The 15,397-nt window shown below is 55.8% G+C and overlaps 1 protein-coding gene across 1 annotated transcript in view; it reads left to right on the top strand.

Moving 5' to 3' along the window:
* The window catches only part of DNHD1 (dynein heavy chain domain 1), a 278,012-nt gene that overhangs the window by 197,577 nt on the left and 65,038 nt on the right, over positions 1-15,397 (top strand). Inside the window, 2 exon segments of the mRNA XM_075918511.1 lie at positions 11,576-11,888; positions 13,707-15,378. Coding sequence (XP_075774626.1) covers positions 11,576-11,888; positions 13,707-15,378 — 1,985 coding nt within the window.

Below are 15,397 nucleotides of genomic sequence, written 5' to 3'. Positions count from 1 at the left end.
ACATCTTGCTCCTATACATACCTTATTGGACTACTTACTCTCTCTAAAACACTCCGGCCTAGCACTCAGTACTATCAAGGTCCATGCTGCGGCCATAGCGGCTTTTCACCGTTCTCTACGAGGCACTTCTTTTCTCGCTGACCCACTGACCAAGCGTTTCTTCAAAGGCCTGCAGAACACCTTCCCTCCGGTTCGGCCACCAGTCCCCATTTGGGACCTGAACCATGTCCTTAAGAGCCTCACAAAACCCCCGTTTGAACCAATAGCGACCTGCTCTTTGTCTCATCTGTCCATGAAAGTGGCTTTTCTCGTCGCCATTACCTCCAGTAGGAGGGTGAGTGAGCTTGCAGCCTTAATGGCTGACCCTCCATACACCGTATTTTTACAGGACAGGGTGGTACTCCGACCCCACCCTAAGTTCCTACCTAAAGTACCCTCTCCCTTCCATATGAATGAATCCATACGCTTACCTGCCTTCTTTCCGAAACCGCACACGGAACCGATCCAGACCGTGTGGCACACTCTCGACGTCCGACGAGCATTGGCGTTTTACATAGATCGCATGAGACCCTGGCGAGCCTCGCCTAGACTTTTCATCTCATATGCTGAAAGATCTAAGGGACAAGCAGTCTCATCTTAGAGAATCTCTAAATGGATTACATCCTGTATTAAAACCTCTTATACCTTACATAACAAAGACTTACCTGGACTTATCACAGCTCATTCCACTAGAGCAGTAGCTTCCACGACCGCTTTTCTTCGTAATGTTCCATTGCAGGACATTTGCAACGCTGCTACCTGGTCATCTGACCACTCGTTTGCGCAACACTATGCTCTCTCCACCTTGATAGCATCTTCTATGGCGGTTGGACAAGCGGTGCTATCCACAGTTACTACCACACGGCTCCAAACCCACCTCTGCGAGCCGACAACTGCTGTGTAGTCACCTAGAGTGGAGCACCCACGGGGACCACTCGAAGGAGAAGAGTTACTCACCTTATGCAGTAACGGTTGTTCTTCAAGATGTGTCCCCGTGGGTGCTCCACTACCCTCCCTCCTTCCCCTGCTTGGAGCCTGATACTCTGGCGGGTAGAGAAGGAACGGAGGAGCCGCGCGTACGCAGGCGCCCTTCAGTCCCAACGATACTAGAGGGTGCCACGGCGCCTGCGTGCCGTGGCAGAAACAGATAGAAAAAGTCTCCGGTCGCTGGCGCGAGGACGCACCAGCACCTAGAGTGGAGCACCCATGGGGACACATCTCGAAGAACAACCGTTACTGCACAAGGTGAGTAACTCTTTCTTTCCCTGCAAAAGGGATCTAGGGGTCATAGTGGACCACTAGCTAAGTATAAGCCAACAGTGTGATGCTCTTGCAAAAAAAGCAAACATGAGACACAAGAAGTCATTCTTCCGTTCTTCTCTGCACTGATCAGGCCTCAATTGGAGTATTGCATCCAGTTCTGGGCACCGCATTTCAAGAAAGATGTGGAGAAATTGAAGAAGGTCCAGAGAAGAGCAACAAGAATGATTAAAGGTCTAGAGAACATGAGCTAGGAGGGAAGACTGAAAGAATTGGGCTTGTTTAGTTTGGAAAGGAGAAGACTGAGAGGGGACATGAGCACAGTTTTCATGTATCATATATATAGTAGCCCAAAGTCTGTGACTCTGTGACACTGAAACGCCGGCTGTTCCCTCTGGGTGGCGCTGTTACCTCCCGCCATGGAGCTCGGCTGACTTCTGCACCACCCAGCCAGGTCACCGTGCAGGAGCAAGCAGTGCAAGTGGCCGTTTGGGCCCTGCGCTCCCCATGCTCCCACGCGGCAGCCCGGCTGAGCGGCGCAGATGTCAGCCAAGCGCCACAATGGGAGGCAACAGAGCTGCCAAGAGGGAACAGCCAGGGGGCGGGGCCTGGACGAGCGTGCATCTCTGACATCAGGAAAGGGCACCGGAATCAAAAGGAGGAAAGCAGAGAAGACACAAAGGGCGTGGAGGAGACAGATAGGAGAACAGAGGAGGCAGAGGGTAGGTGGAGGACAGCTAGAGAGAGAGAGTGAGAGAGACGCAGCAGTAGGAGGAGAAGAGAAACACTGAGTGAGAGGTGGAAGGGATTGAAGAGAAAGAGAGAGAAGGAGAGAGAGGCAGGAGGTGGACAAGAGCTGAGAGAGAGAGAGGGCGAGGCAGTAGCAGGAGGAGAGAGAGAGATGCCGTTTGCACCTCTTGCTTCCGTGCGGTGGCCCAGCTGAGCAGCGCAGAAGTCAGCCGAGCACCACGACAGGAGGCGAAGGGGGGTGGGGCAGTGACATACATGCCCAGGGGCAGGGCCTGTACGAGCTTGCATCCCCAACGGAGACAGAGGAGACTGGAGAGAGAGTGAGAGGCAGGAGGGGGAGAAGAGAAAGAGAGAGACGGAGAGAGAGGCAGAAGGCGGAGGAGAGCTGAGAGAGAGAGGGGGAAGCAGTAGGAGGAGGAGAGAGAGACGGAGCAAGAGACCGGAGGCTCAGGAGAGAAGACCGACGTGGAGGAGAGACCTGAAAATCCTGTCTTATGACGGGCTAATTGGCTAGTCTAAAAGATTGTCATAAGGAGGAGGGAGGAAAAATTGTTCTCCTTGGCCTCAGAGGACAGGACAAGAAGCAATGGGCTTAAACTGTAGCAAGGGAGGTTTAGGTTGGACATTAGGAAAAACTTCCTACCTGTCCAGCTGGTTAAACACTGGAATAAATTGCCTAGGGAGGTTGTAGAATCTCCATCTCTGGAGATATTTAAGAGCAGGTTGGACAGACACCTGTCAGGGATGGTCTAGACAGTGCTTGGCCTTGCCATGAGGGCAGGGGACTGGACTCGATGACTCTTGAAGTCCCTTCTAGTTGTAGTGTTCTATGATTCTCAGACCAAGTTGTCTATGGCCATCGCACCACCAGCACCAAAAAAGCCAAAGCCTCATATGGCACCATCGGCACCCATGGTGCCCCTGGCACTGAAGATGCACAAGCATGGGGCACTGCCTTCTCATTCGGTACTGCAGGTAGCAGCCGCACTTCTGTCCCAGCTGCCCTCAGCACTGCATATGCTGATACCAGCCCAATTCACCAAAGCAAAGGAGCTCACGGTGTCTTTGGTGCCCACAACACCGCTGTTCGGCACCAACAGCACGCCCATGTCTGGCAGTTTCTTACGCTCAGTTACTCCTGGCTCAGCACCGCCGTAGTCAAGTGATGACAAGGAGGAGCTCTTGTTTTGTACCCACTCCCCAAGGCAGCCTCAACCACAAGTACATCATGCAGCAGTACAGCAACAACCACTGCAATGGCTAACCCCTCCCATGCCATTTCCTTCCAACTGGCCCTATTGGTACTTATGGGTGCCATATCGAGCCAACATCCGCAACAGCTCATGCCAGCTGCTCCTACCACCAACTGCTCCTACCTCTTTTAAGCCCTCTTGGGGCCATCCTGATGTCTTTGGCAAAACATCCCTGCCATCGCTTGACAGGTCGCGCTACTAAGGAGAGGAAACTGCATCTAGTGACAAGGAGTTGTCAGCTTCTTCCCATCCTGCAACACACACATCCTCCTTGTCTCCCAACAACACCCTCATGCCCCCACCTCCTGTGGTGGGAGATGACTTCTGTTCTTTCCAAGAACTCTACAAGCAGGTTGCGGAGGTCCTTGAGGTCTTCCTGGTCAGCCTTCCCAAGTCTCAACACAAACTGACCAGCATACTCCACACCTCACCGGCCTCCAAACTGGCCTTACCCATGGACCCCGTGCTTATGGACCCTGCTAGAGTCATATGGCAGACACCAGCCACGATCCCACCGGTCTGCAAGAGATCTGACTGTAAATATTATGTGGCCCCACAGGGCGCAGATCTCCTATTCTCCCATCCGCCCCTGTGATGGACCAAGCTGTGTCTGGGCACAGCTGAGGGCGACTTGCTCAACTTTGGGGTTCCTTACAGCCCCCAGACTGGTGACCTCTCCAAACAGGCCACAAACCAGTCCCACAGAGCGTTTCAGCTGCCTGCCTGAAGCCTCATGAGCAAAACCTCTCCGACACCCCAGCAATATCCATGCCCCAGATGGCCCCGGGCCTCATACACAGATGGGGGGGTCTTAGAACTCAATCTTACCTATCCCGAACAAGTTCTGTCCGGTTCCAAGAAACCAGCCACAGATCCCTGGTCAATTTACCCTTTGGACCTTACCCACAAATCACACTGGGCCAATCCTTTAGCATCTAACATCTAAAGGTTTATTACTACAATAAAGAAAAGCATGAGAGTAAGGTTGTTAAAGGATAGTACATTACATGCATCGAATCTCCTAGTTCTCAATGCAGGCTCTAGCAGAGATGTTACAGCTGCTGGCTTAAAAGTCCTTGTTGCGCATCCTAGGATCAGGATGGGTCCACAGTTCTTTCCGGCTCTTCGATCCCTGCATTGCTGCCTCTGGGATGAAGTGCTGAGCTGAGTACCAAGATGGAGTCGGCCACATGGACTCCTTATACATCCTTCCTGGTCTCTTCTTGGCTGCAGCAGGTCACCTGGCCAGCGGCCTATCCCTGTGTTCCCTGCTGGCAGCCCTCAGGTGTCCACCCTCATGCTTTAGGTGTGTCCTTGGCCCATTGACTGCCATTGTCCCACAGGGCCTCGCTAATTAGCATGTCCGTAGGCCGGGCTCTGCCCAATGCTCAACCACATGCAGGGAAATATTCAGTATCCATACAAAGTACATGCTTATAATTTCACACACAGGCATTATACAATCACATGAACAGCGTACACAGGATTAGCAGACAGTAAGCTGCTATTCAACACCTCACATGGCCCCCTTTTATACCATTTTTGGGGCCAACACCCCCCCATGGGTGCAGCAGTGATCTGGCTGCTCCCCTCAAAATCCAGTAACGTGATAGCCTCCCAACTCGATAGTGAAGGATGCACTACCCCATATGATAAAGAATGGAAACAACTAGACCTCATGGGGAGAAAGGCCTGTTCTTTGGCCTCTCTTCAGCTCCGTATATCAAATTACACAGCGATGCTGACAAAATACATCCACCACATCTTTGAACAGCTCTCACTCTTTCTTGACAACTTATCAGACAACAGAAAAGAACAATTTTCTGCCCATATAAACAGGGGAATGCTGATCACCCGGACGGCCCTATAGACCTCCCTCGATGCATCCAACACAGCATCATGATCCATCACTATGGCTATCATGATGAGAGGGTCTTCCTGGCTCCATTTGTCAGGGTTTCTTCATGAAGTGCAGGCCACGGTAGAAGATCTCTCCTTCCAGGGATCAAAACTGTTTGCAAACACTGCCGATGCATCTCTCCACTCACTCAAGGATTCCCTTGGGATACACATACCTGCAGCCAGACACAAACAGAACAGGTATTTTAATCAAAGATACAAATCCTCCCCTTTCAACCAAGCTCAGAAGCATTTTGATAATAGGAGGAGGCAATGACAAACGAGGCATAGACAGGCCACTGACCAACATACCACTTCTCAACTATCAACCTGGAGGCAAACGTTTTGAAGGTCAGGTCGAGAGTCTGATATCGCCTCTTCATTTAGAACAGCCCCAAACCCATCTGCTATTCTGCCAATGTCTACTACCCTTCTTCCACCATTGGTCCTCTCTCACGACCGATAAGTGGGTGCTAGACATTGTGAAGGCCAGATACTGCATTCCTTTTACTGATATCCCTTCCACCCACTCACCATTCCTGTCCCTTTCAGGGACCCATCTCATGAGAGCATTCTACACCAAGAGATGGAGCATCTTCTCCACCTAGGGGCCATAAAACCCGTACCCTAACGTCACGTGGCAAAGGCTTCTACTCCTGTTATTTTCTCACAATAAAGAAATCAGGAGGGTGGATACCAATTCTCGATCTCAGGAGGCTCAACTGTCACAGACAATGCCAGTGCTTCAAGTTGATGACCTTAGCTACCATAATACCAGTCCTAAATGAAGGGGACTGGTTATCAACTCTCGACCTCCAGGACGCTTATTTTCATGCATTCATCCATGTGGCACAATGGAAAAAACTGAGGTTTACACTAGGCACCACACATTTCCAATACACAGTGCTACCCTTCGGATTCTGCACAGTCCCAAAGGTCTTCTAAAAAATTATCGCAGTGATGGCCGCCCACCTCCAAACAAGGGATATCCATATTTCCTTATCGCAATGACTATCTGATCAGAGCAGCCACAAGCCAAGAGGCTCATGAGGCAGTCTTCTTAGCCATGTCCCTATTCCAAACCCTTGGATTGCAAATAAACTTATCCACATGCAAGCTCCAACCAGCTCAAACCATAGAGTTTATCAGCGCCTATCTCAACTGCACTCAAGCAATAGCCTCCCTCCTGCACCAGCAATTCCAGACTATCAAGCACCTTGTTGAGGTGCTGCAGACCAACCCACAAGTTCCTGTAAGAATTTGCCTGCAGCTTCATCAGTGATGTTGCATGCCAGGCTGCATATGAGGCCAGCGCAGCAATGACTCAGAATGGTGTACAGACCCCATCATACCATTATCAACAAACAGATTTCCCTCTCAATCAGGATTAAGTGCTCACTAGACTGGTGGGCGGATCAAAAAAATGTGTACGCTAGGGTACCCTTCTGCATAAGTCCCTCAACGATCGCGATCATGATGGACACCTCCCTCTTGGGGTAGGAGCACACTTAGGCCCCCTCACAGTCCAGGGCTGATGGCAGTCCCATGAGCATTCCCTCCACATCAACATTTTGGAGCTCAGAGCAGTACGATATGCATGTCAGAACTTCCTGCAACAGACACAGGGCAACACTGTACAGATTTTTATGGACAATCAAGCCACAATGTACTACATAAACAGGCAGGGCGAAGCCAGATTCTATTGCCTGGGCAAGGAGGCGACACACCTATGGTCATGGGGCATAGACCACAATGTCCGGAAACAAGCCTCTTACCTGCCGGGCAAGGACGATGTTCCGGCAGACACCTCAGCAGGAAGCTCACTTCCAACTACGAATGGGAGATGGATGACGACATACTTCACACGGTATTCACGTTGGGGATTCCCCAGGATTGACTTATTTGCAACCAATGTGAACAAGAAGTGTTCATGTGCAGGCATTGGCTCACACTCCCTGCGGAACACCTTTACAATATCTTGGAATGCGCCCTTCTATATGCCTTCTCGTCAATCCCTCTTCTTCACCAGGCAGTCAACAAGAGAAGAGCGAGGGCAGCATTAGTCATACTCATCACTCCCACATGGCCCTGCCAGACCTGGTACACTTCTCTGGGCAGATCCATCTATGATTCCACTGGGTGAGATACACCTAAAACATTACAGGCCTCTCGCTCAGCTCGTTAAAGGTACACCTTGCAGCCATAACTGCATTCCACCAATCCATTGAAGACAAAATGGCCTTCACCCACCCCACAACTAAACGCTTCTCAAAGGGCATTCAAACACATTTCCACTGGTTAGAACACCAGTCCCAGCTTGCGCCCTACACCTTGTACTACGAGCTCTTACCTATGCACTATTCGAGCCTATGGCCACGTGTTCAAATTGGGGCTTTAATGGCTGACCCACCCTTCACCATATTTCATAAGGAAAGGGTGGTTCTGTGACCACATCCAAAGTTCTTACTAAAGATGCTCGTCTCCTGGTATTGCAATGAACCTCTGGTGTTACCCATCTTTTGCCCAAAGCCTCATGCTACCGCCAAAGAAGCTAAACGGCACATGCTCGATGTGCGCTGTGCAATCGCCTTCTATTTGGAAAGGACAAGGACAATTCGTAAAACTAACAGATGTTTCATCTCCACCACTGCAAGATCCTTGGGCATGTAAATCTCTACGCAGACACTGTGACATGTTACTGGATTTTGAGGGGAGCAGCCAGATCACTGCTGTACCCATGGGGAGGGGGTATTGGCCCCAAAAGTGGTACAAAGGGGCCATGTGAGGTGTCAAATAGAAGCTACTTTCTTCTGATTCCATATATGCTATTAATGTAATTGTATAATGCCTGTGTGTGAAGTTATAAGCATGTACTTTGTGTGGATACCAAATGATTTGTCTGTATGTGGTTGAACTATGGGCAAAGCAGCTCAGCCTATGGACATGCTAATGAGCAAGTCTCTATGGAATAATACCCCTCTGCAGGCCAAGGACAGACCTCAAGAATGGTGACTGATACCAGCAGGGAACACAGGGATAGGCCACGGGCCAGGTGACCTCCTGCAGCCAAGAAGAGACCAGGAAGGAGGTATAATGATGGCATGTAGCAGCCTCCATTTTGGTCTTCAGATCTGCTCCTGTCCCCAGATGTGGCCTCGCAGGGAATCACGAGCTGGGAAGAACTGTGGACCCATCCTGGCATAGGATGTACACCAAGGACTTTTAAGCCAGCAGCTGTAACATCTCTGCTGCGAGCCTGCATTGAGAACTGGGAGATTCGATGCATGTAACGTATGATACTTTAACAACCTCACTCTCATGCTTTCCTTTCTCTTAGTAATAAACCTTTAGATGGTAGCTTCTAAAGGATTGGCTCAGCGTGGCCTTGTGGGTAAGAGCCATAGGGTAAATTGACCTGGGATCTGTGGCTGGTTTCTTGGAACCGGACAGAACTTGTTCGGGGTATGTGGGATTGGGTGCTAGGACCCCTCACCTGTGTATGAGGCCCAGGGCTGTCTGGGGCACGGATATTGCTAGAGTGTCAGAGGGGTTTTGCTCATGAGGCTTCAGGCAGGCAGCTGAAGCACTCTGTGAGACTGGTTGGTGTGGTGGTCTCTTTGGGAAGGTCTCCAGTCTGGGGGCTATAGAGAGCCCTGAATTTGAGCAGTTTGCCCTGAGCGAACCCCCTCAGACGTGCCCAGACCCGGCCCGGCCCATCACAGTATGCTGCCGACTATGCCACTGTGATGGACCAGGCCGGGTCTGGGCGTGCAGGATCGGGGGGGGTCCCCAATGCGCTGTCACAGGGGGCAGACAGCCTGGGCTGGCCAGGACAGCCCCTCTTTTAATCCCTCTTGGGGCTATCCTGACTTCTTTGGCAACACTGGGTGTTTGCTTCATTTGCTGTCACCAATTGGTCATCCGCTGGACACATGCCCAGCTGTGCCGGAAAGTAGGCCCAGGAGGAGCCACCACTCCAACTATGCGCGCACTCCACAAGGGCCATGGCAACCTCTGAGGTGTTCCTCTTCCGGACATTGGCAGAGCTGCGACTTGGTCTTCTGCACACGCCTTCGCCAGACATTGCACCCTGGAGACTTACCTGACATGGGGCACTGAATGCAGCCACACAGTCCTCACTAAGTCCAGCAGAACATTTAGCTGAAGCACTCCCCGCCTGTTAAGGGGACAGCTCTGAAGTCACTGAGGGTGAAGCACCCACAGGGACACTCCTCAAAGCAGAGAGGGTTACTCACCTTGTGCGGTAACAGGTTCTTCGAGATGGGTGACCCTGTGAGTCTCCACCACCCACCCTGGGACATATTGATTTCTGCTTTGGGGCAGAGAGGGAGGAAGGGGACGATTGTGCATGTGGGGTAGTGGCACCAGGCGTGCCATTTGCTCGCATGCGTGGCCCACCGGAGGGCACTGCTACTGTAAATCTCTGAGTAGACGTGCAGCATACCCCAAACACCTAGGGTGGAGCACCCACAGGGACAAGCATCTCGCAAAACCTCCGTTACTGCACAGGGTGAGAAACCTTCTCGTACTTCACGTCAAGTTCTTCAGGCCAGAGCTGATCTTTATTCTGACCTGGATCTAGCAGCTTCTCCCACCTCGTTAGATGCAAATGGCAGAATCCCAGGGCCCTCGTTATCCCCGTTCTCCTGTGTGACAGTCAGCCCCAGATCGATTTAGTCACATGAGCAAGTCACCTCTCCCTGCCTGACCCCGTCCTTGTTAGGCAAGTGACCATTGCCTACGTGCTGGTCTGAATGGTCACAGAAAAGTTCCTGAGATGTGGCCTGGCCCCGCCCATGGCCAGACAAGTGCTGCTAGTCACTTACCTAGCCACCCCTGCCCTATAGCCTGGCCAAGCCTTTGGGATCTAACAGAACCACCAAGCCATCAGCTTTCGCTGGGCACCTCCCTTGGCCCACTTCATACAAGATTTGGTGCAAACACATATCAGTGGTTGCAACAATATTTTGTGTGTTCATGTTGCACTCCAATAACCTCACAGATTTTTGGATGTGGAGAAATTGGAGAGGGTCCAAAGAAGAGCAACGAGAATGATGAAAGGTCTAGAGAACATGAGCTATGAGGAAAGGCTGCAGGAATTGGGTTTGTTTAGTTTAGAAAAGAGAAGACTGAAGGGGGACATGGTAGCAGTTTTCAGATGTCTAAAAGGGTGTCACAAGGAGGAGGGAGAAAACTTGTTCATCTTGGCCTCTGAGGATAGAACAAGAAGCAATAGGCTTAAACTGCAGCAAGGGAGGTTTAGGTTGGACATTAGGAAAAAGTTCCTAACTGTCAGGGTGGTCAGACACTGGAATAAATTGCCCAGGGAGGTTGTGGAATCCCCATCTCTGGAGATACTGAAGAGTAGGTTAGATAAATGTCTATCAGGGATGGTCTAGACAGTACTTGGTCCTGCCATGAGGGCAGGGGACTGGACTCGATGACTCTCGAGGTCCCTTCCAGTCCTAGTGTTCTATGATTCTATGATTTGTCAGTTGCAAAGAGCACCGCTGCTCACCACACTAACAAGTCATACAAACAATGCCCTCTGACACTCTAGTTCTCCAGTGTCATCACCAGCACCACTCCTTGTGCAGATGAGAGGTTATGAAAACCAGTCTCACCAAATAACCAATAAGGTTCTTCTGATCCCAGAGGACGAGCCACGTTCCCAGCTCAATTTATAGCTTAGAATCTAACTGCAAAAGCACCTTGGTGCTAATTCTAGAAAGCAAGCAAGCCGAGGGTCACAGCTGTTAAAGGAATCAGATACCTACACCAATTGCGAAGTTCACGGTGCAGGCTTGCAGCAGAGATGGAATAACCATGGCACCCATGTTGGTCTTGAACATTCACAGAAATTCACCAGCTGTGGATTGGCACCTCCCAAGGCCCATGGCCTGTCAAGGGCTTCTTGATGGGCCACTCAACTTGAGTAGTCTCCAGGCATGCTGGCTAGTTGGTGGGTATCGCGCCAGAAGCAAACATTTGAAATACAGGCACAAAGCCAAACCGACACATACACACAAACAGTAGAACCATAACCAGCAAGCCATAAGCTTGGCCATAGACACCTCACTCAGTCCACTAGGTCTGAGGGGGCAGACTTAGAACAGTGGTTGCAACAATGCTCTGTATGTCCACATCGCCATCCAATAACATCACTCTGGCCTCCAGGGATTCCTGGGAGCTGCCCCATTCGGCCTAAGGTCCATCGCGCTGGTGGGCAGAGCCAGGAGAGCCCATGTCTAGAGGGCAAGGCCGGGAGCTCTTCCACCGGAGCCCCATGGGCTGGAAGACGTGCGCGCTGAGGTGCCCACTGCCCCCTTCCTGGCACACTCTCTGCTTCACAGTATGAGCGGCTCCTCTACGTGCTGGACCTGCTCCTGGGCTCCAGGCAGCCAGTGCTCCTGGCCGGGGAGCCAGGCTGTGGCAAGTCATCCTTCGTGGAGCTGCTGATCCAGCCCAGTCACCCCTACCACCGCGTGGCCGTCTCGCCAGCGCTCAGCGCGAGCCACATTCGCCATCTGCTGGAGAGCCACCTCCTGAGCAGCACGCAGGACAAGGCCCCCTTGGCCAGCCTCCCAGGACCCCGGGCCCCTGCCGCCAGGGGCGGGAAGAGCTGCTACCTGCTGCTGCTGGACGACCTGCATGCGGCCGAACTGGGTGAGTCCCCACCTCGTCATCCATTGCATCCCGGGCCAAGCTGCCAATGGCCATAGATCAGCTGCGTGGCTCCGCCTGGACACCCCGTACCCCAGAGCTCTGCACGGCCCAGCCCCCCCATCTGGGCCTGGACACCCCGTACCCCAGAGCTCTGCACGGCCCAGCCCCCCCATCTGGGCCTGGACACCCCGTACCCCAGAGCTCTGCACGGCCCAGCCCCCCTGTCTGGGCCTGGACACCCCATACCCCAGAGCTCTGCATGGCCCAGCCCCCCCGTCTGGGCCTGGACACCCCGTACCCCAGAGCTCTGCACGGCCCAGCCCCCCCGTCTGGGCCTGGACACCCCGTACCCCAGAGCTCTGCATGGCCCAGCCCCCCCGTCTGGGCCTGGACACCCCGTACCCCAGAGCTCTGCACGGCCCAGCCCCCCTGTCTGGGCCTGGACACCCCATACCCCAGAGCTCTGCATGGCCCAGCCCCCCCGTCTGGGCCTGGACACCCCGTACCCCAGAGCTCTGCACGGCCCAGCCCCCCCGTCTGGGCCTGGACACCCCGTACCCCAGAGCTCTGCACGGCCCAGCCCCCCTGTCTGGGCCTGGACACCCCATACCCCAGAGCTCTGCATGGCCCAGCCCCCCCGTCTGGGCCTGGACACCCCGTACCCCAGAGCTCTGCACGGCCCAGCCCCCCCGTCTGGGCCTGGACACCCCGTACCCCAGAGCTCTGCACGGCCCAGCCCCCCCGTCTGGGCCTGGACACCCCGTACCCCAGAGCTCTGCACGGCCCAGCCCCCCCGTCTGGGCCTGGACACCCCGTACCCCAGAGCTCTGCATGGCCCGGCTCCCCCTGGCTGGGCCTGGACACCCCGTATCCCAGAGCTCTGCATGGCCCGGCTCCCCCTGGCTGGGCCTGGACACCCCGTACCCCAGAGCTCTGCATGGCCCGGCTCCCCCCGTCTGGGCCTGGACACCCCGTACCCCAGAGCTCTGCATGGCCCGGCTCCCCCCATCTGGGCCTGGTCACCCCGTATCCCAGAGCTCTGCATGGCCCGGCTCCCCCTGGCTGGGCCTGGACACCCTGTACCCCAGAGCTTTGCATGGCCCGGCTCCCCCTGGCTGGGCCTGGACACCCCGTATCCCAGAGCTCTGCATGGCCTGGCTCCCCCTGGCTGGGCCTGGACACCCCGTATCCCAGAGCTCTGCATGGCCCAGCCCCCCGTCTGGGCCTGGACACCCCGTATCCCAGAGCTCTGCATGGCCCAGCCCCCCCGTCTGGGCCTGGACACCCCGTATCCCAGAGCTCTGCATGGCCCGGCTCCCCCCGTCTGGGCCTGGACACCCCGTACTCCAGAGCTTTGCATGGCCCGGCTCCCCCTGGCTGGGCCTGGACACCCCATACCCCAGAGCTCTGCATGGCTCGGCTCCCCCTGGCTGGGCCTGGACACCCCGTACCCCAGAGCTCTGCATGGCCCAGCCCCCCCGTCTGGGCCTGGACACCCCGTACCCCAGGCTCTGCATGGCCCAGCCCCCCCGTCTGGGCCTGGACACCCCGTACCCCAGGCTCTGCATGGCCCGGCTCCCCCTGGCTGGGCCTGGACACCCCGTACCCCAGAGCTCTGCATGGCCCGGCCCCCCCGTCTGGGCCTGGACACCCCGTACCCCAGGCTCTGCATGGCCCGGCTCCCCCTGGACCCAATCAGGTGGAGTTGGCTACATTCCTAGAGCGGTTCTGCCCTGGCACTTGGCCCCTAGAAGAGTCTGTGGGTGGTGTGTGTGGGATAGTCAGACTGGTCTGGGACATGCTGGTCCTTTCTCCCAGATCCCAGACAAGGCACTCACCCCCTGGTGGAGACCCTGCGCCAGGCCCTGTCCCACCACGAAGTCTGCGGCACGGAGAGCCTGGAGCTCCAACACATCCCGTCAGCCACGTTCAATTGCTTCGGCACGGTGGCTGCTCCGGCAGTTGGCTTCTACCCCCTGTCCCCTCGCTTCACTCGGCTCTGCAGCGTCCTCTCACTCCCCCGCATCTCCAGGGAGTCCCTGGTCGCCATGCACAGCCCCCAGGTCCTGGCCTGGCTAGAGAAGTTCCCCCTGCTGGCGAGGCACAGAGAGCTGGCTGCAGCCCTGGTGGGCGCCACTGTGGACGTGTGTGAGGCTGTGAAGGCCCGGTTTCGCCCCTCGCCCGCCTGCTACCCCTACCACTTCTCCTACCACCACATCGAGAAGGTGCTTCAAGGCCTCTTCCTCCTGCGGCCCGGCCCTGGGATCCACCTCAGCAGCCCCTGGGAGGAGCCGGGTACCGGCAAGACCACCAAGAGAGGCCAGCCAGGGATCAGCCTCAGCCTCACGCTGAGCACCCGGGTGGCCGTGCGCCTGTGGCTGCACGAGTCGCTGCGCACCTTCTGTGATCCGCTGCTGTCGGCGCGCGAGCAGCAGGAGGGCGGGCAGCTGGTGCTGGATGTGGCTGCCAGTGTCTTCTGCACCACGAGGGGCCTGCTGAGGCTGGTCCCCAGCCAGCCACGGGCCCGAGCCAGGAGCGTCCCTGAGCTGGCCGGCCCTGGCGCTCCCGAGGAGCTGGGAGCCGAGGAGGGCGCGCGGGCGGGCAGCCCGGAGCCGTCCCCCCAGAGCAGCAGTGACGAGGACTGGCCCGAGGCCTGCGACCCCATCGAGCAGGCTCCCGCCCTGGCCCTGGACCCGCCCGAGCTCCTGCTGGCTGAGGATGCTGCCCCGCAGCTCAAGGAGGCAGCGGTGACGGAGATGAAGACACGCTCTTCCAGCCAACCCTCCCTACCTCTGCGCCCTCGTTTCCAGGGGCAGCCCCTGGCCACGGGGCGCCAGGCCAGCACCCGCCGGGCCACCCCCCTGAAGAGCAAGCGCAGGCCCTCCACCAAGAAGGAGAGCACCAAGCCTCTGCTGCCCGCCCACCTCCTGCTGCTGCCCGGGGAGGACGTGCACAACATCGTCTTCAGCCAGGAGCTGCTGCCAGCCTGCTGCGCCCGGGAGAACCTCTACCACGAGCGGAGCTGGGGCGCCCTCCAGCAGCAGCTCCACCCCTTCCTCCCCAGGGGCTTTGTGCTGTGCAGGGAAGTCATCCGGCACCTGGTGCACCTGCTGCGGGTGCTGTGCTGCCCCGGGGGCCATGGGGCTCTCATCTCCCTGCACCTCTGCACTGGCAGGAGGTCCCTGGTGGCGCTGGCTGCCAGCGCCGCTGAGGCCCAGCTCTTTGAGCTGGCGGGGCAGGCAGGAGAGCAGGAGGTGAGGGAGCTGCTCAGGAAAGCCAGCTGGCAGGCCGGGGTCCTGGGCAGGAGCACGGCACTGCTGGTGCACCAGGGGCTGGAGCCAGGCTCCATGCAGATGGTGGTGGACCTGATGCGAGAGGGCACCTGCCCCAGGCTGTACACTGCGGACGACACGGAGCTCATCGTGAGGGAGCTGCTGCAGGAGAACCAGAGCATCAAAAGGACCATGAGGCCCAGAATGGTCCTACAAAGGTCAGGGGGCGCTCTGATG

Source organism: Pelodiscus sinensis, unplaced genomic scaffold (genome assembly GCF_049634645.1).
Source record: "Pelodiscus sinensis isolate JC-2024 unplaced genomic scaffold, ASM4963464v1 ctg91, whole genome shotgun sequence".
NCBI classification, from domain to species: Eukaryota; Metazoa; Chordata; order Testudines; family Trionychidae; genus Pelodiscus; species Pelodiscus sinensis.
This window is presented reverse-complemented; position numbering and strand designations above follow the sequence as displayed.